General features: G+C 41.7%; 2 protein-coding genes across 3 annotated transcripts; both read left to right on the forward strand.

Annotated features, from left to right (window-relative positions):
• Nucleotides 1-7,093: 7,093 nt before the first annotated feature.
• On the forward strand, nucleotides 7,094-8,527 carry LOC115748427 (protein HEADING DATE 3A-like). 2 transcript variants are annotated; one of them, XM_030684905.2, is made up of 4 exons: nucleotides 7,094-7,389; nucleotides 7,486-7,547; nucleotides 8,028-8,068; nucleotides 8,215-8,527. In XM_030684905.2, exons 1-4 carry the CDS (start codon nucleotides 7,186-7,188, stop codon nucleotides 8,436-8,438), a joined length of 531 nt encoding a protein of 176 aa, XP_030540765.1. In that variant the 5' UTR covers nucleotides 7,094-7,185; the 3' UTR covers nucleotides 8,439-8,527. The 2 variants fall into 2 exon arrangements, with proteins under 2 accessions (XP_030540765.1, XP_048137180.1); XM_048281223.1 differs by lacking the exons at nucleotides 7,094-7,389; nucleotides 7,486-7,547 and adding an exon at nucleotides 7,623-7,956 and having other exon boundaries at nucleotides 7,989-8,068.
• Nucleotides 8,528-13,198: 4,671 nt separating this feature from the next.
• LOC115748359 (chromatin assembly factor 1 subunit FAS1) lies at nucleotides 13,199-19,951 on the forward strand. The gene is given in 13 exon segments (XM_030684822.2): nucleotides 13,199-13,926; nucleotides 14,346-14,445; nucleotides 15,491-15,638; nucleotides 15,714-15,837; nucleotides 16,076-16,431; nucleotides 16,548-16,877; nucleotides 17,915-17,996; nucleotides 18,078-18,212; nucleotides 18,771-19,181; nucleotides 19,323-19,460; nucleotides 19,579-19,624; nucleotides 19,702-19,766; nucleotides 19,769-19,951. Coding segments are annotated over 13 exon segments (2,451 nt in total). The 5' UTR covers nucleotides 13,199-13,437; the 3' UTR covers nucleotides 19,796-19,951.
• Nucleotides 19,952-20,289: the final 338 nt, after the last annotated feature.

A 20,289-nucleotide genomic window follows, 5' to 3' on the forward strand; every position in this document is an offset into this window, starting at 1 on the left:
ATTTGAAATATGCACGAGAATGATGTGAAACATCCAAGATATGCTAAATATGCAATGAGATAATGCGAGATATGCATGGCAAAATTTTCTGATTTCCGTCCCTTTTCTTTTGAATTCTCAGCCAGATTAAGGGTATTTTGATTTGATTCTCTTGATTTAAATATTCAAAAAAAAAAAGATCCGATAAGATAAGGTTTCTAAGAAACAATATCTTCCTAAAACTTTAATTAGATAAGGCTTCTAAGAAACCGTATCTACTAAATTTTTAGGTATCTTAAATATATGGAATTAAGTCAAGACATATCAACCAAGAGGGCATATTCCAAGTAAAGAAAGATAGCATCAAGATCGACACAAATATCCACATCTTGTATTTTTTAGAAAATAGTGATATTCATAAATCTAAATACGGCTTTTTGAAGATAGCAAATCAGATCTAAACGGCGATAGATCAAATTAACTAAATTTCCATCTTTACTAAGTTGGAGGGTCGTATCCGAAAGGCGACGGATAAGTTTATCCAACTTAACATAGATGTTGCCTATTAGGAAAATAAAATTTCCTAATTTAGATTTAGAATTTTTTTTAATTCTGAAATATGTCCAATGAGTCCAATTAAAACCCAATTTTCGAAATTTGTGATAAAATTGGGGTTTTGATAATTAGATCATACAAAAATAATTGTTTCTCGAGTTTCCGAAAAAACCTGCGTTTTTGCCTCAATGACAATATCAAATAGCATCAAACGCACACAAAACAGCAACAAAAAAAGTCAAGGACTCACCTGTTTAGCTCCCGCAAAATTCTGCATAAGTTAACGATATAAAACATGCAAAAACAGCTCGATTCAGACAAACACAGCATGCAGAACAACATAAAACAGTATTAAAACAGCGAGTAAATCACCCAGAATACGTGCTTGAAATGTCCTACAAGTGTACTTGAGGTTACCTTGATCCGTAGGGCGAGACTCGAGCTAATTTGATGCAAAAACTCCACTAGACAACATCGAAATAGACCCAAATAGTAGCGTATTATCCTTGAGCAGCAGTCGATATTTTTAGACTAAACGGCCGCCAGTTTTAGGCACCAACCAGTAAAAAAAAAACATCACTAAGCAGATCGAAATGGCAACAAAACAGTATGGACAGCAGTTGAGTGCAGGTGCAGCGGGATCAACCACATCATGGGGCTAAGCGGAAGCAAGCGAGGCAACAGGATCGGACTCACAGCAACGTCGTCTCACCCTTTTGGAATTGCCTCTCTTCGCCTACCTCACATGAATTCTCGGTATGTCAGCTGTGTAGGCTCTCTATTTTTTCTTTTCGAAAATTCTGCTCCCCTCAAACCCTAGGCTAAGCTTCTTATTTATAGAGAAAATTGTTGTAAGCTTGGGGCCTAAAGTTTCTTAATTTTTGCAAAATAGTCCGGATTTTAAAACATGACTTAAATCAAGTCCCAAATGGCTAAAATGCATCAATTTGACTTCAATTTAAATCATAATTTTCGGCCCTCTCCTATGGATTGAGCTTGTTGAATTTCAAATCTAATTTTGGGCTCAATTGCACAATATTTTCAACTAAGTATGCATTTAAATTAAACCTTTTCCTAAATTAAAACATTAAAATGGATAGAATTAAGCTTAGAATAAAGATTCGGCACACACATTCTTACCATGGTCAAAAATTTCATGATGCATTCCAGTCGCCCATCAAATAGAGCACAAACCCGCACCACTAATCCCGATAATGCAAAATGTAATGCGTGATGATAAAAAAATAAAATATGCTATGCATGATGATTTTTTTTTTTTTTTTGCGAGAACTAAACTTAATTCTCATTTTTATGAAATATGTATGATTTAAGGAAAGCCAAAATTTAGGTGTCAACAATCATAAGATAGCTTCGTGTCAGATGTTTTTACATCGCCGAGTTGAGTACTATTCTGATATTCCTATCTTAGGCCTAAAAAATTCATTTACTAGGCTATTTGCTCACCCCAATATTTTTCAAGAAAGAAAATGAATTTTCCATGAGATCTATTGTTTGGTTATCCTGCCCGTATGATTCACCTCCACCAAACTATAATTGATGTGGAAACCGGCATCACATACGCCCATATCACCGCAACTATATGGTTCGATGTGGGACTAGCACACCAGATATCCATTGAGTTCGTTTCGTGGCATGAACAAATGCGAGAGGGCATGACAAGAGGACCACTACGAAACCTTAATATCCATGGCTCATCGGGACCTCAAGGTAGAGCAATGTCTTGAAATGGATCTTTCTAAAGAAATAGGGTCATCTTGTCCTCTAATGAGTAGATGGTCTAGCATACTGGTGAGATGTATGAATGATCGAATAGCCTCTAACAAATTTTGGTGTATAAGATAAATTGGGAGGTGATACGCTGTGGCATACTAGGATGTGTAACATGGATAGCTTTTTTAGATCTTGGAATGTAAAATAGAATAGGAAAGCAAGGTTCGATAAGTATTAAGCGATGTACGAATGGTATGGACTGGCATTATATATAATACCAAGATAATTTGTAAATGTCTTAGAAGTTGCTATGTCAGCTAAGTAGATGGAGTGATAATTATACTAGAATTAAATTTAGTGATCTATAGTTGAGAAGTCGATGGAACTAACACCTAAGGGTCCTTAAGCAACTCTATAAAAGAAAGAGGCTTTTGAAAATTGAATTAGTAAATTGGATATTTAAGATAAATAAATAACAGGGCAGGTCTTAGGGTTGTTACACACACCACATGCACTGCATGGAATCATATGCAATCCCGCTTGAAAATGGTCAATCGATATTCATCTCGGGTGAGATTGGGGTAGAGAAAGAGTCCACTTTTTGGGGGGATCGTGTGACATCCTAGAATTTCAATATCCATAGGAAATATTATAAATTCCAGCGTTGATAATAAATTTGGATTTTGAGGATTTAAGAGATGATGATTAGTCGTTTCGGAACATTTATCGGAGAAAGTCAAGTTTGAATAGTCAAACGTTGATTTGTAATGTCGAGAATCGTCGTGCGCAAATTTATCTTTGATCGAACCCTAAATGTGAAATCTCAATTTTACCCTCAATTGATTGAGCTAAATGACCGTTTGATATTTATTTGTTAAATTACCATTTTGCCTCTAGGTTTTATTTGTGTAAAACAAAATTATTAATGTTTGTTTTGAATTAGTGAGCCCCACTTCTCATTTTCATTATTCGGCCGCCGCCCCCCAAAAATTTGTACAGCCACCCCACTTTAGCTAAGGTGACATCATTGCCCACCTCATCACCCTCTTCCCCAAGTTTTCCCCTCCCCACGTGACTTCTTCCCTCTCTCCTTTATCTCTTCTCTCTCTCTCTCTCTCTCTGTACGTGGTCAAAGCCCCCTCGCCAAGTTTCTTTTCTTCTCTCTCTCTCTCTCTCTCTCAGAGAAGCCCCCAAGGACGTGACCCCACCCTCTTTTCATCTCTTCCTTCTGTCTTCGTCTTCTTCATATTCATATTCAACCTTCATCTTCTTCTTCGTTTTCCCCTTGCTGCTACTAGCGCGACCGCCCCCCTGCACACCAATGACCGCCACTCCGCCTCCGCCTGTCGTTGCGCCATCCGAGCATCACCTGGTTTCAGCCGCTGGTTCACACTGCGTCGGCCACCGCGAACCTCGACATCGGACCAGTGAGATCCTAAAGCCGTGAGCCACTCGAGACCAGTCAAGAACCCGCGACTCCAAACGGCCGAGAGACCCACTGCAGCCGTCCATTTCGCTCGTCGCCAGCTACTTCATCCCAACGCGTAGCGCCCTTCGCAGTTAGCCACGACCCGAGCCTTGACGTCTCCGTCACTCGACCGCCGTTTTACAGCCGCACCCGCTGCCCATTGTCGCGTCGTCAGCCAAGTTGGACTCGCGAGCCTACCGTCCTGAGCCCTGTCGAATACCCCCGCCGCCCATCCGAACCAACCCAGCTAGCTCAACGGCCGCCCTTCGCGACCCACAAACCAAACCGCCGGTCCCTCAACGACCTTAGATCCGAACCCACAGCCCCTCCTCCGTTCCCTCGTCTTGCCATCGTCCAGGCAAGCTTCAGTCTGTGACATCGTTTTTCCTTCGGCCTCCTGCACCCAAAGCCATGTCTCGCCTAACCGAGCCTCCAGCCGCTGCTTGTGAGCTGTGAGCTCCGTATGAGGTCCAAAATCCCAACCTGTAATCCCTAAACCTGACCTTGGACCCCAATCCATGAGCCTCCAACTCGATCCGGCCCAAAGACGTGTCGATCCGATGCTCGAATCGTTAACACCGCGCCGATTCAAGAACCCAACTTGCGAATACCGTTGGTTACGACGGGCTTGAACTTGACCTTGAACGTGGATTTGAATCCGAATTCGCGTCACCATCGTGCCTAACTCAACATCGACCATCGGAGTTGGTGAGTTAACCCCTAAACTCTTAATAGGGTGTTAACTGCGTTTAAGGATTAGATTAATTATTGTTAATTGTCAATTTGAATAATTGACTAGTGTCAGATATATTTATTTAAATCGTGATCGAATTAATTATCTGAAACCGAACTCGTTGTATATTTTGATATTATTAACTGGAATCTGGATTAATTAATCAAGTCGGATTAATTAAATATAGTCCGGTTAATTAATTATTGTCAATTAATTATTATTTTACGATTATTATTATTATTGGGTGATTATTGTATTTTTTTATTGTTGGGTAATTGTATAATGATTGATGCTTGTCTAGATTAATGTGATTGATCACCCTGTTTATGGTAGCAAAGTTTTATGGATGATATGTATATCTATGTGACCACGTGTGGACCGAATTTTAAGCATGAAAATGGTCTCGAGCCAAGTTTTGAGTACGATTGTTTGTGTATGTGCATTGAATTAAATGCGAAGATATAAATTGGCTTGATTGTTTGGTGTGCTTGTATGGTCACATGAGGGTTAATCTGATAAGCTCATGCCGTGACGATCGGAATCACACGACTTATTAGATGCACGCCGGTTCGTGACGCCGGACCGATCGAATGCCGGTCGTAGCTTGTGACGGACCGATGCTCCTTACAAGAATGCTTGTTAGCCGTACCGTGACGATCGGAATCACACGGCTTAACGGTCGCCGCCGCCGAAGGAATGGGACGATGTCCGATCATGCCAGTAGAGCACCAATCGACTAGTGTGCCGGGCACCAACCGACTAGTGTGCCGGACCTAATGGCCTCTAATAACTGGAACACGTGTGGTGCATTGCGTATGCGAGTTGTGATAAGTGTTCTAGTTATTTGCCTTAGCCGTATGCAAATGATTGCATGTACACATACAAATTGTTCGTCGTGTGGACCAAGGCAAGGTAAGTTTGCATGTAATTGAGGATTCACCGTGATATTGTACTTGATCATGTAGTAGTTATAGCGTGGCACGAGTTGCACGCTATTGATCCGCCATTAATATTATTTTGCATGTTTAGGATGCCTTGAGCGAGTCGGTGTCCTATTCGAACTTAGGCGTTGACTCACGGAGATTTTATATCTCACTCGTTGCTGTTAACCATTTTTTAGGCCTTAGTTGTGGAAAGCTGGACGTGAGCGTGGTCTTTTTTAGTAGTATGGAGTAGTGTTAACCCCTAACCCCGAACCGGTAATTTTTTTTTTTAAGGACTGTAGGAAGTGGCCCAGAGGTAGGGTTTGTGTATATATATTTTACCGGGATTAACAAGATAATTAAATAAAAGTGATTTTTGGTTAGTGTTGATTGATTTGACTTCCTACTATTCTATCCCCGCTTTTAATTTATTGTTTGGGAAAATTATACGTTCCACATGCGTTATTAATAAGATAAAAATAATGAGTCGATGACGTGCTTGGGACGTCGTCCTTTTTGATCCGATGCGATTTGGTAGGGTTGTTACGGGCTCGGGGATCGGGGCATGACAGGCTGGATGCATCCAACCCAGGAATGTGGGTCCACTTGGGAAAATAAAAGAAACGAAAGGGGTGAGGAAAAAACAAAAAACAAAAAAAACTATGCAGTGTCCGGATAGGAAGACGTCAATTTCACGAGGCATATATCAAAAAGAAAAGCGCTTGTTTCTGGCGCTAAGAAGCAACACACCTTTTTCCCTTGCTTTGCTTTTTGGAGGGAGTGGCCCGGGACCCCGCGCCCCACCTCGGGCTCGCAGAGGTCAGTAAAGCGGGGATTGTCGCCTAATTACACTGCCCAGTGGGCACGAAACGGGGATTCGATCACCGTCATCGGCTGTCGTCGAAAACTCTAACCTGACATGATACCCTAAGCACAGATACGCATGCGATGAACCCGAATGCCATGAAAGAATTTACTTTAAGATTGGGGAGACTGGACTAATATGTGCAGCGAGACGTGTCATTTATCCATCTCTTAACTTGAAATGAAACTGGGTTTGAAAAAAGATCTTAGAATATCTAGAGATTGATCAGGAGGGTCTCTCTATTTAGCGCCTTCTTTTGTACTTCTTCTTATCTGGATTATTTCACAAAAGGCTTGCCACGGTACGGAAGGCGGGGGAGAAAAAGCACCCCTCCTTTTTAGCTAGCAATTCCAAAGTGACCCCTACCTTTTTCCCATCCTCGGACCGTGCAGGGTTAAAAAGCCTTTGGTGACCCTTTTGCTGTACGAGGTACTTTCGCGAGATGCTCAGCTGACAAAAACCAGCCTTTGGATGTTATTGCTCTTTTTTCTTTTTCCTAACAGCCGAAAGGGCAAAGATTCAGGCAGCAGGGCAGAATAATGGGATGCTCTCTGACGGATCCCTGGACGGTGTTTGTGTTCAAACGTTACGCTCCTCCTCCTCCTCCTCCTCCACGGTCTCAGTTGTCTGCCTCGTCTGGGGAATTTTAGCGAGGGACTGACGTATAGGTCCCCGCAAACTTTTTGCCAGCAACAGCTTTCAATGGCTGAAAAAGACACCAGATGTTGGTAATGGTACCTGGTGGGATACAGGGGAAAGATACCATCCATTCTTACTACATATAAACCTGGGAAGTGCATCTTAGCTTCATTATGTATTCAGAGATAGAGCGACATAGTGTGTCGTGCGAATACTTCACCATCCCCCAACAGATCGCGAGCCGTTGTTCCGTGTGTCCATATATAGATCCGAGAGAGGGAGAGGGAGAGAGATGGCGAGGGACAGGGATAGAGATCCATTGGTTGTGGGGAGAGTGATAGGGGATGTGTTGGATGCATGCACCCGGTCCGTCCCTCTCCGTGTCATCTTCAACAACCGGGAGGTCAACAACAGCTGCGAGCTCAAGCCCTCGCAGGTCGTCAACCGGCCTCACATCGTGATCGGGGGCGACGATCTCCGTACCTTCTACACCCTGGTGGGCCAGCGACTCTCGGCGCTCGTCGCCTGCTCCGTTTTGAGTATAGATTTAACCCTTTTGATATCATGCGTTGGTCTCCGGGTTGTGTTGCAGGCCATGGTAGACCCTGATGCACCCAGCCCTAGTGATCCTAATCTCAGAGAATATTTGCACTGGTGACACAATATCTCTCTCTCTCTCTCTCAGACGCACATACAAATTTCTGCTGCATATAGGTAACTTTATCAAGTGAGAGACTTGATCGAGTAGGGCGAGAAAGAGAGATCGGCGAAAGAACCCGGGATTTCATATTCACCTTTTACCTCTGTTCCTCAAATCTTTTGTGAGCTTGAACTTAGTCTAGCGATCTGAATCATCTGAGAAAGAAGAAAAAAGAAAACCCGGGACTAATCATCCGTCCAATATTTAGGCGAGATACGTGTATATGCGCCTAAACATCTCGGATAGCAGCACTCAACATTATGTGTATTCTGCATGGAAGGAAAGAAACTTATGCGTGATTCCTTTGGTCCCTCCTTTTGATTCCTTTCTCACTTATTCTTGCCCTTTACTTTCTGCGACAGATATACCGGAATCTTTCGTCTTGTGTATATATTTATAAAGTCCTCACTTATCTCTTCTGGATCGCCTCTCAGGTTGGTTACTGATATTCCAGCTACGACAGGAGCGAGCTTTGGTGAGTATGAAAATTGCACCAACTATTCATTTTTATCTGGAGTTCGTCATCTGCAAGTGACTTATCTGTCCTACGTATTGCAACACCTGTGGAGGGAAAAAACCCCAACTAGAGAAGGGGATGCTGATGTAATTCGGGCCGTGCAGGGCAGGAGATTATGTGCTACGAAAGTCCGATGCCGTCGATGGGGATTCACCGGTTTGTGTTCGTGCTGTTCAAGCAACTGGGGCGGCAAACCGTGTACGCCCCCGACTGGCGCCAGAACTTCAGCACCAGGGACTTCGCGGAGCTCTACAACCTGGGATGTCCGGTCGCCGCTCTCTACTTCAACTGTCAGAGGGAGAGCGGCTCCGGCGGCCGACGAAGATGACTTCCGACGTGTTACTCGAATCGAATCCGTAAACCTAGAAGCTCTATATATATGTAACGAGGCAGGAGTCCCCCTACGTGGTTATGAACTTAGATGCAATCAGCCATGCATGGATAAATGGAGCTGTAAACCTAGAAGCTCTAAATATATATCTGTACTGTATTTACACATATAATCAATGACCGTCTTCGTATTATCTTCTAATCTGTGTGTACTGCTTCGCCGGTGGACACCACCGTTTCGCTATGAGACGAAACTATCATGGAATGCATGGCTCGTCCACACCATCATGTAGGAAATGGAAAACGGTGCTTTTCTACTTTATATTAGAGGTGTCAATATGGTTCCATAATTCATTTTTGACCCATATTTTATATAAACGAGTTCTATATGGATTGTAGACTTTTAGAAGGGCCCACTAAAAATGGATCCAAAAAATTGAAGCTAAACTGATGGGTCGAAAATGGGTTCCATGTATAACTTATTTTTTACTCATCAAAAGATTAAGTCATCGTCATACTTGGGTAAAGTCACAAGCCGCCAACTACCACCACCCACAGCTGCCACCCGCCAACTACCACCCACCACCGCCCGACCGCCAACCACCGCCTGCCCACCGCTCTCCACGTAAGAGAGAAGACTCTCTCTTTCCCTGAAATCCTCAATACCCTCCTCAGAACTGCATAATGCAAACCCAAAAGCAAAACACAGACGCCATCCCAACTTCGTCACTCTCAGGTTCAGCTCCATTCTTGCTTTCGCCTCTCTCTGCGGAGGTCCTCAAGAACCATCCTTTGCTTGGGTACTTTTCACTGCTAGCACCTCACTCGCACCTGGGAAACAATCATTCTTCACTGGATTACTATATGGGGAAAAAAATGGAACCGAAGGCGTGTTTTTTTTTTTTTTTATATATATCAGACAAGGCTGGTCTAGGCGTGGTTGTCTTGTGGCTACTTCGATACTTTCCACCACCGCACGACTATAAACAGGATTTATTACAATCTATTAAGGAAACTGGCCAACCGTTCGACAACGAGCTCAAGGGAGGAGAGAGTGAGGCGTTCCACAAAGAGGAACGCATGCAGGGAAGAAGGAAATGGGCAGCTGCTTCCGACCATGTTTCGACGGCCAAACTTTGTCACGGTGGACCACGGTAGCAGTGGTGGGCGGCAGGCAGAGGTGGGCGGCGGCGGTGTAGAGATTTTATATTAGTGTGTTTTGGTAACATGAGTGAAAATGAGTCGGGTCGAGCATGGTCAGGTGCGGGTCGGGTTGAATATGTGTCGAAACGGGTTGGACGGGTCAATATGGGTCGGACCATGTTCGACCTAACCCAAATCCGATCCAATCCACTCATTTGATACATTTACTTTCTATATATGAACATACACACATGTGCGTCGGAGCTAACACTTCATTCGAGATGGGCCCATGATACGACATGTCGTCCCAAGATATTTCTAGCACGGCACGAGCTGTGCTAGGGCTACCAAAAAATGTTGCAAAACTTATACATATTGCTAGACCCATCAAACGGGTGGGTGGGGTTGGATTTAGATCAAAAATAGTCCGATACATATAGATCTATTTAATCCGTTCTCATGCAATTCAAATTTAGTGACACATATCTGCTCCAACTCATATTCTTAAAATAATTCCATATTTAACCAAGTTTAGGAAAACTCATATCCAAACTAAGGTGAGAGTGCAAAGGAGATAATTACCACAAAAGTCCTACAATTGTGCCAATTCAATTTTAAACTTTTTTTTATTTTTGTTAATTCAATTCAAACTTTTTGCATTTATGTCAATTCAGTCCATCCAATCAATTGTGGGTGAAAATCGATTATGTGAAAGTCGGCTGTCTTACATGGCACGACCGACGGTAATGTGGATTTTTTTAATAATAGTTTTAGTATATTTTGAATTTTCTATGCTTTATTTCTTTACCTGTAGTTAGGGCCGGTGAGCCCTCACCCAAATCCGGCGAGGGCCAAGACGCCCTCGTGAAATTTGGTCAGGCGAGGGTGTCACGGCCCTCGTCAGCCCCGATCAAGGGCGTTGGGGCCTTCAATGGTTCTAGACGAGGGCCACGACAACCTCGCCCTATATGGGTGAATGAGGACGTCATGGCCCTCACCCCAGACCGATGAAGGCCACAATCCCATTGCCAGTTGTACGCACAGGCGATGGCATGAACTTATGGCCGGTGAAAAGAAATAAAGCAAGGAAAAGAAAAAATTATATAAAAAATATTCAAAATTATTTGAAAAAGTTTATGTCAGCGCTGGCCATGCCGATGTGCCATAGAAGGTATTCATGTATGTGATTTTTAGTCAAAATTGATCATATAAATTGAATTAGCACAAATGCAAAAAGTTTATGATTGAATCGGCCAACAAATTATGATTGAATTGTCTCAATAACAACAGGTTTGGAAACTTTTTGATAATTTTTTTAAGCGTGGAGTGAGTGAGCATGAGATCGAATAAAAGCTAAAGAGAATGAAGAGAGAGAATTATAGAGGTGGATTGGGTTTAAATAAAGAAAATTGCTAGAAAAATCCTAAATCTATAGCGATTGTGTCAATTCAATCCAAATTTTTTTAAGCAATTCATTTCTTCCGACCAACTTTAGTTTCCATGACATACCTCTCAAAAAGTAAATCAAAACAAAATTCGCCAAAAAAAGTTTTCGGAAAGATAAATTGCGTTGTCCGTAAGATTTTCCCTATGAAACTGAATGCAATAGGACGAAGAGTGGAGAAACGCTCGAATAACATGGTTCCTTCTATTTTCGAAAAATTTTGTGCTTTTCATGACATCCACTCGAAAATTTTAAAAAAATATACATATATTTTTTTTTTCAAGCTTAGCTCTGGCCCTAAGCCAAAAAAAAAAAAAAAAGGTAAAGAAAAGAAAAGAAAAAAGAAAAAAATTATGAAAAAATTCAAGATATGAAAATATTAGCATGAATTGCCATTTTAGCACCGGCAGAGCCACGTCAACGTCAGCCAGTCAAAATTAGCCGGATAGACTGAATGACATAAATGCAAAATGTTTAAGGCTGAATTAGTAAAAAAAAAATTACGACTGAATTGCACAATTGCAATAGATTTATGACTTTTTTTTGGTAATTTTCCCTATTTAAGTGAGTTTTAAACCCATTCAGGATCCATTAAACATATATATTATATTTAAACATATTTATTGACTATAACTAACTAGTATAACAACCCAGTCTATCATTTGGGGATTAAACAAATTGAATTCGCGACCCATTTTGACAACTCTGCGTTTCAAAAAAAAAAAAAAATGGACATAAACTTGTGTTTTTCAACGTAATGCGTGCGGCCCATCGGTCTCGCGGAAGAATAAAGACACGTAATTTTCAATAGGAGATTGTCATGGACCATAGTGAGTCCAATGTGATCGCTTGAGAATGGGGATCACAATCACTCGTGAGAAATTCGTAAACGGATTGTCCAGGCGGGACATAACAAAAGTGATCAGGTCCCAGAGAATGAAAGATGTTTTCGTGGTCGATTCGATTAGGTGACTTTGTAAGAATTTGATTATGCAAATACAAATTTATGTGAATTTTGAACTGCGAAGTTGGATTTAACCTTTGTTAAGCTGTGAAAATTTGGGAAAATGGTAGTATAGAGTATTGTGGAACCGTGGAGTTTAACGGTAAGTAATTTGGAATTACGGTTTAATCGGTTTTATATATATAGTTTCGCTCGAAAGCTTGGCATAATGATCGGCAAGAAATATATGCTTTGGGACAAGCATTTTGTTGCCGCGTATGAGTGGTTTTGTCGATAGTAATTGAGGTGTCGTTCTACTTGATTTAGATATTATTTTCTGCTAAATTGATAGGATTTCAAGTTCACCGGCTTAAGATAACTTTCGAGTGCTTATCTCTTTTTTTGAATTAGCAAACTCAATGTGTTATGTAGTGACCATGGTTAGATATTAAGCACGACACTAATCAATGGATTCAACCATTAATGTTTGTTCCGACATTAATGATTAAATAAATATTTCGGACACATATATCTATAGTCATGTCGAAGGGATGTAACTCATCATGAATTCATGATTGCACGTGTATCTTATATTGGATTTACGATAAGTCGGTTATGATAAATGTGCGTATGACCGCTCAGTCTACTCGGAAGAGATTTGTATGACTCGCCGAGATGTGATTGCTCGCCCCATTCGTTCAAAAATATTAACTCGGGTCATTTAGTCGGCAGTAAGCAAAACGAGAGCGCTATCAACTAGGCATTTTGTTGATTGGATTTTAGACCGAGGCAATTGTACATACACGCACGCCGATAGCCATTGCAAGAATCGGCTTTCTATCTTATCACACATATAGACGGATATATTACTTTGACGGCAGGTTTTATCTAAAGCTGTTATGACATTGCACATTGGATCGAAGTTCGGGTCAGTGTCAGCTTTTCCGGTGACTTCGTCTCGTTTATTATCGGGGTTATCCCATGGTTGGGCCTGTGGTCGGAGCTCGTGATGGGCCTTCTCTTTCTTTCCCCGCGACGGCGATGGCGAAAAAGGCGCGAAGCCGAAAGCCGCCCCCCACTGAAAAATTTTCGCAATCTCCCGCGCCACCTGGCGGGAACTGCAAATGCATCCGCCCTCCTTTCGAAAAAAAATTCCCACTTTAAAAAAAAAAAAAAAGAATTGGAGAAATGAAGCGATTTTCGTTTTCCTTTGGCTTTTGATGCGGTGAAGAAGGGAGTGGAAGTCGTGGCGGCGTCTTCTTTGCCTCCAAATCTTCCCAGTCGTCGACACGCTTCGTCTCCTCCTCAGATCGACACCTCCTCCAAACCCTAGATTCTTGCAGGCCGACGACCACCCTCTCCCTCTCTACTGCATCTCTGGGTCGCAGGCTCTTTGGGTTTTCTTTCCTCTGTGTGTGCGCGTGTGTGGGTGGGTGGGTGTTTTTTGGGGGTAAAGGAAGTGGGGAAATGGTGGATGCTGGGCCGACGGCAGTCGACGCCGGCGACGGCGCGAACGGGCCGACGCTGGCCTCCCACCCCCGGGAGACCCTCAAGCGCAAGAGGGGGGTTTCTCGTTCTCTGCTCAAGAACCTCAGCGCCGACGAGCGGCGGGACCGAGTCGCGTCGCTCAACGCCGAAATCCAGGGGCTCTTCTCTTACTACCGCGAAATGATGGGTCAGAAGCTCGCCCTGGACTTGAGCTCGGCGGAATGCGGGTCCACCAACGGGGCGATCGCGTGCTGCTTGGAGGAGGCCGCCACGCCGCTTTCCAAGCTGGTGGAGGAGGTGTACGGCAAGTTGAAGGAGAGAAACGCAGGAGGAGGAGGAGGAGGCCTCACGCTGGCGTCGGTGAAGAGTGGAGTCGTGTTCGTTGGGCAGAGAGTGATGTATGGTGTCCCCAATGCCGACGCCGACGTTCTGGAAGATGATTCTCCCTCCTCTCTCTGGTGTTGGGAGGTGCTCACTTCCTTCCCTCATTGCTTATTCATGATTTCGTTTTTCCTGTTTTGTTTCTTAAGCTCGTTAGAAAGGTCACGTCTTGGATTGGATCTCTCTCTTTTGCTTTAATATCCAATGTTTGTGCAAATTTAGTTCCAACATGTGCTATGGTAGTTTGAATCATGATTTTGCGCATGACCCAGTTGCATCAACCAGGTTTGAATAGTATAAGAGCACAAATATGGGTCAACGCAAAGTCCCTCATTTGAATGAAAAATCGACACAATCTTAGCTAAGTCAATTCACCGCGAATCCACATGGTTTGAGACACAATTATGTCACACTAATGCAAACCACGGCGACTTCTATCTTGCTACCCTTTCAATTATCCAGTCCTTTCTTAGACTGATGATTTTTATTTTTTTGTACATGTCCAGACCAGAGAGCTGAAGTTGTTGCCCAAGTCCGTGCATGGTCTTATCAAGATTCGACGCACATGTCGGAGAAAGATTCATGAGAGATTATGTGCTGTTTCTGGTGATTGAATCGCTTCCTTTTTACATTTTTCTTTATTTGGCGCAGCTATTAGTTTTTTAACTTAACGTGGTATAGAGCAGTTCTAAATATTGGACACTTAATGCTTATGGTGAAGCTAAGAAACTTCTTTTTTTTATTTATTATTTTGCTAGAATAAGTTGGAACTTTTGCCTTTAGGAACAGAAAAAGCATTTAACAAACATGTCTCCTCCTCCTGTGGAGTTAATTGTCTGTTGGTCCATGTCATCGCATTCACGCCACACATAATTGTCATTGGATTTTTAGTTGGCAAAAACAGAGAAGTGCTGGGTCACTCATTGAAGAGGAACAGAGGAATGGTGGGCTATCTTTTGGCAACTCTTTATAACATTCCATTTGATTCCGTAGCATAGCTCCATTTCTTTACATCCATGGGGATTGGTTAAGTTTTCCATCTTTCTGTATTTATGTTTGTATCGTGATTCCATGTGCTGTGGTTAGCCTCTGGCTACTGCCATTTTTGCTGGATACATCTTTTACAATATGCATTTAAATTACTCTTTATTTAGTAAGGTGGTCGTTATTATCTACAGCAATCTAATGTAGCCAATTTATTGTACACGGGAAGTGTTACTTGGCTGCTCAGAATCCTTTGTCGTTATGCTTCATCTCTGTGTCTTTCTAATAGATCCTTTGAGACTATCTCTCAGAATCCATTCCCTCTCTATTCTCCATGTTTCTGGAGTTTTATCTAGACTCTAGAGTGGTGAAAACAAGACCTCTCAGACTTGTATTCTTATTATTTAAAATCTCGTCAGTTGACTGTATTGGCAATGCAGAACTATTGCTGCGTGGATTATTACAGTGCAGTTGAAAGTAGAATCCTGTGATTATGCAATTTGGCTTTTCTTCCTCTGTGCTGTACATAATGGAAACTTGTTCCTCAGATCGTATTTAGCATTTTAGTTAAACAATCATGGAGGCGGTGATGGAGGTGCAGCTTTGGGATTGTATCTCTTGCTTGGTGACATTTCTTTGGCTGATTATGGTACACGTCTTCTTTCAGCAATGTTAAATGCATTAGAGAAGTCAGAGTATGATCCGGATAGCGAGCTTGATTTGTTGAAAGCCTCAGAGATGCTCCGTAAAGCGCTAAACGAGACAGATTTACGCTTGTTACAGGACAGCTTGCTGCAGAAGAATCGTGCTGACACGTATGCATCTAAAGATGGTCTATTAGATTCACTGCAGAGTATAAATGTTAATTAAAGCATTTATATAATTTTCAGGGCTGAGAAGGAGGCAAAACTAGATCCTAAAGCTTACATAAGGCAATTGGAGAGAAATAAACGAGAAATTGAGAGAGAGAAAAAGAGAATTGATCGTGAAGTTCAGAAGGAAAAGTTGAAAGCTGTAAGTTCGATATCTTTTTAGTTTCTCGCTTGTCTTTATGATTGAATTGTTTTACTATGATCTAGTTGTTATTCTAATGGATGCATCACAGTTAAAGAGTTGTGACATAATGCACTATGGGTTACCTGTTTGGAAAACTTGTCCTCCCTAGATCTTTGTTAATTTTGTGTATAGACAACGCATGAGTTCATTTGCGCCTTAATGACCGCATGGCTTTTCTGATCCATGTCCATCATAGGAAAAGGAATTGAAGCGCTTGCAAGAGGAGGCAGACAAGGAAGAGAAGCGTTGTGAAAATGAAGACCTTGAGTTGAAGAAACAGCTTAAAAAGCAGGAAGAAGCTAAGAAAGATCAGCGTCGGAGAGAGAAGGAGGAAGCTGAATTGAAGAAGCAAGTTGCCCTGCAGAAGCAAGCGTCCATGATGGAACGGTTCCTCAAAAGAAGTAAGACTACTTCACCTGTCCTGGATGACAAATCCTCACCCGGTTTGCCTTTGTCCAGTAATGCAAGAGAATGGATCCATGAGTCAGTTGCATGCTTGATGGATTCTGCTCTTACCTCAAATCAAGAAATTACCATTGGCCAAATCTGGAAGTAGGTTTCAACGTCCTACTGTTTCCTTTCTATCTTCTCCACATTCTTATTTTTGTTGTTTCTTTCTTCACTATGTCATCTAAGTGTGTCGAGATTAATGTTTCTGTGGTTGGCAGTTCTCATTTATCATCTTGGCGTTGTCTGGGTCAGTCCATACGCTCAAATCAAGAACAGCATTGGGGAATACGCAGGAAGCCCAAAACTGAAATATTCAAGGAACTTAAGCTCACCACAGCTAACTCCATTAAAGGGGTAGCACAGGATGATGAGTTGAACCTTGAAAAGCTAGTGAGTGGATGGAAGGAGAGGATTTCTGATGACATGTCAACATGTAAAGCTGGAGATAAGTCTCATCCGGGCATGAGGAAATGTGTCAGAAGGAAGCAATTATTGCAGTTTGATAAGAGTCATAGACCTGCATTTTATGGTATGTGGCCAGCAAAAAGGTAATTCTCTTTTGTTGTTTGAGACTTAGTCCTCCCTTTGTAATTCATTTTAGTTGGTGGGTTATCAGATGTTAGCTTTCTTTGATGGTTCCTTTTTTATTTTATTTTATCAAAAGATATTCATCAAATTTTCCTTTGAACCTTTTCTCAAAAGGAAAAGGTTTTTCTTTTTGTGTGTGTGTGTGTGTGTGTGTTTTGGGGGGGGGGGAGCAATTATTGCTATGTCATAAGTAGAAAGAATGCAGTTATATTCGTGCAAAAGTTGGATGTACTTCATGTCTTTAAAAGTTTTCACATTTCTCTTGGAATTTTAGAAGATTAAAGGGTGGAGATAGCAGTAAGCAGTTTCTGTTTTTTCTCCTGTTCGAGCATAGTTGCCCTCCAACATTTGATTTGCTCTTAGCATTTATGTCGAGAAGACACCAAGCAGCTCCTATTGCTTCATGGTCAACACCACAGAACAGTCTATCCCTGAGAAGAATATAGATAAGATTGATTTCTCCAGCTAGGAAGCTGTAGATGTATCTGCATTTGTCTTCAAATTATGTCTTGGTTGACTCCCTCCTTTTCCTTGATGAAAATAGTGAAGAAAAAAATGAGACACTTTCGTAAAATTCCTGCTTAAAGCTCTGTTGCCCCTCCTCCCGCTTATTTGTGGATGAGGCATTTTTCACTGCCTATGAGGAACACGATAGCCACATGATCGTTAAGCAATATTTGGTTCAAACTTAGGCAGTTGGTGAACTAGATTGAACATCAAATTATATTGGGTGACTTGTGCAAGTTGATTTCACAGTGACACATCAAGTCTTGAAATGTAGTTGGTGGTAGCTGACATTTCTATTGCAAGAAAATTTGGGTTTCTACTAGATGGTTGGATTGATTTCCCCTCCCCATTTCTAGGATATGTTCGAAACTGTCTGAAATCCAAGCAAAGATTGAGCTTCTTGCAAATAATTCAAGTTTTTTTCTGTCGCTGCCCTGCTGTGTCATGTGCTGTTGCATATTAACAATTTGTGTTTTATGGATCTCATCAGTGAAGCTGTTGGGCCGCGCCACCCATTAAGGAAGGATCCAGATCTGGATTATGATGTTGATAGTGACGAGGAATGGGAAGAGGTATGCATCTTCATAAAATCCTTAACTTTCGTGGTATCATGATTGCATCAGCTTTTATTATATGGATGCCATGTTGCATAGGAGGATCCGGGAGAAAGCCTATCTGATTGTGATAAAGATGATGAAGAAAGCTTAGATGAGGGCTGTTCCAAAGCTGATGAAGATGAAAGTGAGGATGGGTTTTTTGTACCTGATGGTTATCTCTCGGAAAATGAGGTACAATACAAAACACCCTAATTTTTAGCTTGTATCTTCTTTCTCTTGCAATTATTTTGTTTGCCAAAGGTATGTCTTCATTAATGGTGCTGGGTGATCAATGAAGTAGCACTTTGCCAGTGGTTAATAATGATCACTGATATTTCACCTGGTCGTATGCTTAACCCTTTTCAACAAGTTCTTTTGTTTCTGAATCTCTTTGTCCGTAAGAGGGTTCAAGGCTGATGAATTTACTATTGCATAGCGCATTAGGTTGGGATAAATGTTTATTAAGTTGGGAATTAGGATGCATTTTATATTGGGATAGCTATGCCAAGTCTGGATAGAGGCCAATTTTTCTGGTTTACCATGTTATATAGTCGATGCCATTAGCTGAACATTCGAGAGTGTCTTTGCTCATTTTTATCTGAACTCTCGGGTAGACACTATCTTTGGGCATGTGAGGTCGATAACAAATAACATAAAGTTCCTAATATGCTGGTTGGTGACACAGCGTAAATAAACCCAAATTCTTTCATTCTATAGAATGTATCGTCTAAAGAATCTGTTTGATGGAAGGGTGTACAAGTTGACAACATGGAGATTGATGATATTCCAGTTGAGGGCATGACTTCATCTTCTGAGCAAGACTTGGGGCATGTGATCTTCTCTGCGCTGCTTCAACAGCAGAAGCATCTACGCAATGTGACAGAGCATGCGCTTCGGAAAAATCAGCCCTTTATAATTACTAATTTATCCCATGAGAAGTCTACTAAAAAAATGGCTGGAGAAGTAAGTGCTGCTCAAAAGCTGGAACAGATGTGCTTGGAAGTGTTAAGCATGCTTATCTTGCCAGGTGCCAAACTTCCAGAATGTCTAGCTGACAACATCTTGGATGAGGATGAAGAGGATTGCCCAACTAACAGCAAGAGCTGCTCAACACCAGCAATGCACGCTGTAGATGTACCTGATTCCGAGTTGCCAACCATTGTAAGCTTACTCTATTAAATGATTTTAGCTTCCTTGTTTGCTAGCACGACTTGAACAGACTATTAAGTCATCTGCACTATTCAAGTGATACTATTTTGTGTTTCCTTGGGTTTAATTAATGGTAGCTTGTTGATAATTCAGGTATCTGCTATACAATCATGTTCACAAGGTATTAACAAGGTGGTAGACTCTTTGCAAAAGAAGCTTCCTGCTATATCTAAAACATCGTTGCGGAATAAAGTTCGTGAGATATCAGATTTTGTGGATAACCGCTGGCAGGTCTGTTTGAATTTCCAGTGGGTCTCTGAGCATATTTGATTTTATTTTGCTTTCTGTCTGGCTTGCAAAAGCTTCAATTTAGTTTTTGTTGCTTTAAAGCTGCTTTTTGTTTTGACAGGTCAAAAAAGAAATCTTGGACAAGCTTGGTTTGTCTGTTTCACCAGGTATAAATCAGTCTGGACTTGTTACAACAAGCTCTCTTTATCGTAGCTTAATCTGTTTTTTATGTTCAAATTGGTAGAGAGGAGCGGTGGAAGGGCCAAAAGTGCTTTTTTCTCGAAGAGGTGCTTGCCGCCTGCTGGTGGGAGAGTGTGAATGCAGATGAGATTTTGTAACCATCGTGGAGTTCTGCTGTCTGTGTGAAGCAGATTGCACATAAATCAACTCATCTTACTAGGATTTCCCATAAACACGTGTTCCATTTTTGAGCTATGTGATGTATCAGTTGTGTAAAATGGTCAGAAGTAAGACTGGCCAAGTCTAATTGTACTGACTACTCCTTGACTATATGGGGTGAAGCAGATTGCATATAAATCAAATCATCTCTCAATAGGATATCCCATTATTCATCTCTTTTTGTTCCAATTTTGAGCTATGTGATACATACCGGTTGCGTAAAATGATCGTAAGTCAAGACTGGCCAGGTCTAATGTACTCCAAGAGGATTATGACGGTGGTCCAACTGGCTATTGTATTGTCAATGGTGTACGAATGCCAAATTTACCAATGGCTATTGTATTGTCAATGGTGTACGAATGCCAAATTTACCAAGGGGCCAAGGGGCGCTGCTATTGAGTTCATTACTAGTGGGCTATGGAGCTGCATTTGC

The sequence above is a fragment of the Rhodamnia argentea genome, chromosome 6, assembly GCF_020921035.1.
Source record: "Rhodamnia argentea isolate NSW1041297 chromosome 6, ASM2092103v1, whole genome shotgun sequence".
Taxonomy (NCBI): Eukaryota; Viridiplantae; Streptophyta; class Magnoliopsida; order Myrtales; family Myrtaceae; genus Rhodamnia; species Rhodamnia argentea.

Bases quoted from the DNA above. Each gene is read 5' to 3' on its own strand.
- LOC115748427 (XM_030684905.2), top strand. From the start codon at position 7,186: ATGGCGAGGGACAGGGATAGAGATCCATTGGTTGTGGGGAGAGTGATA. The intron at 7,390-7,485 runs GTGGGCCAGCGA...GTTGTGTTGCAG, and splicing joins TCCGTACCTTCTACACCCTG to GCCATGGTAGACCCTGATGC. The intron at 7,548-8,027 runs GTGACACAATAT...ATCGCCTCTCAG, and splicing joins CTCAGAGAATATTTGCACTG to GTTGGTTACTGATATTCCAG.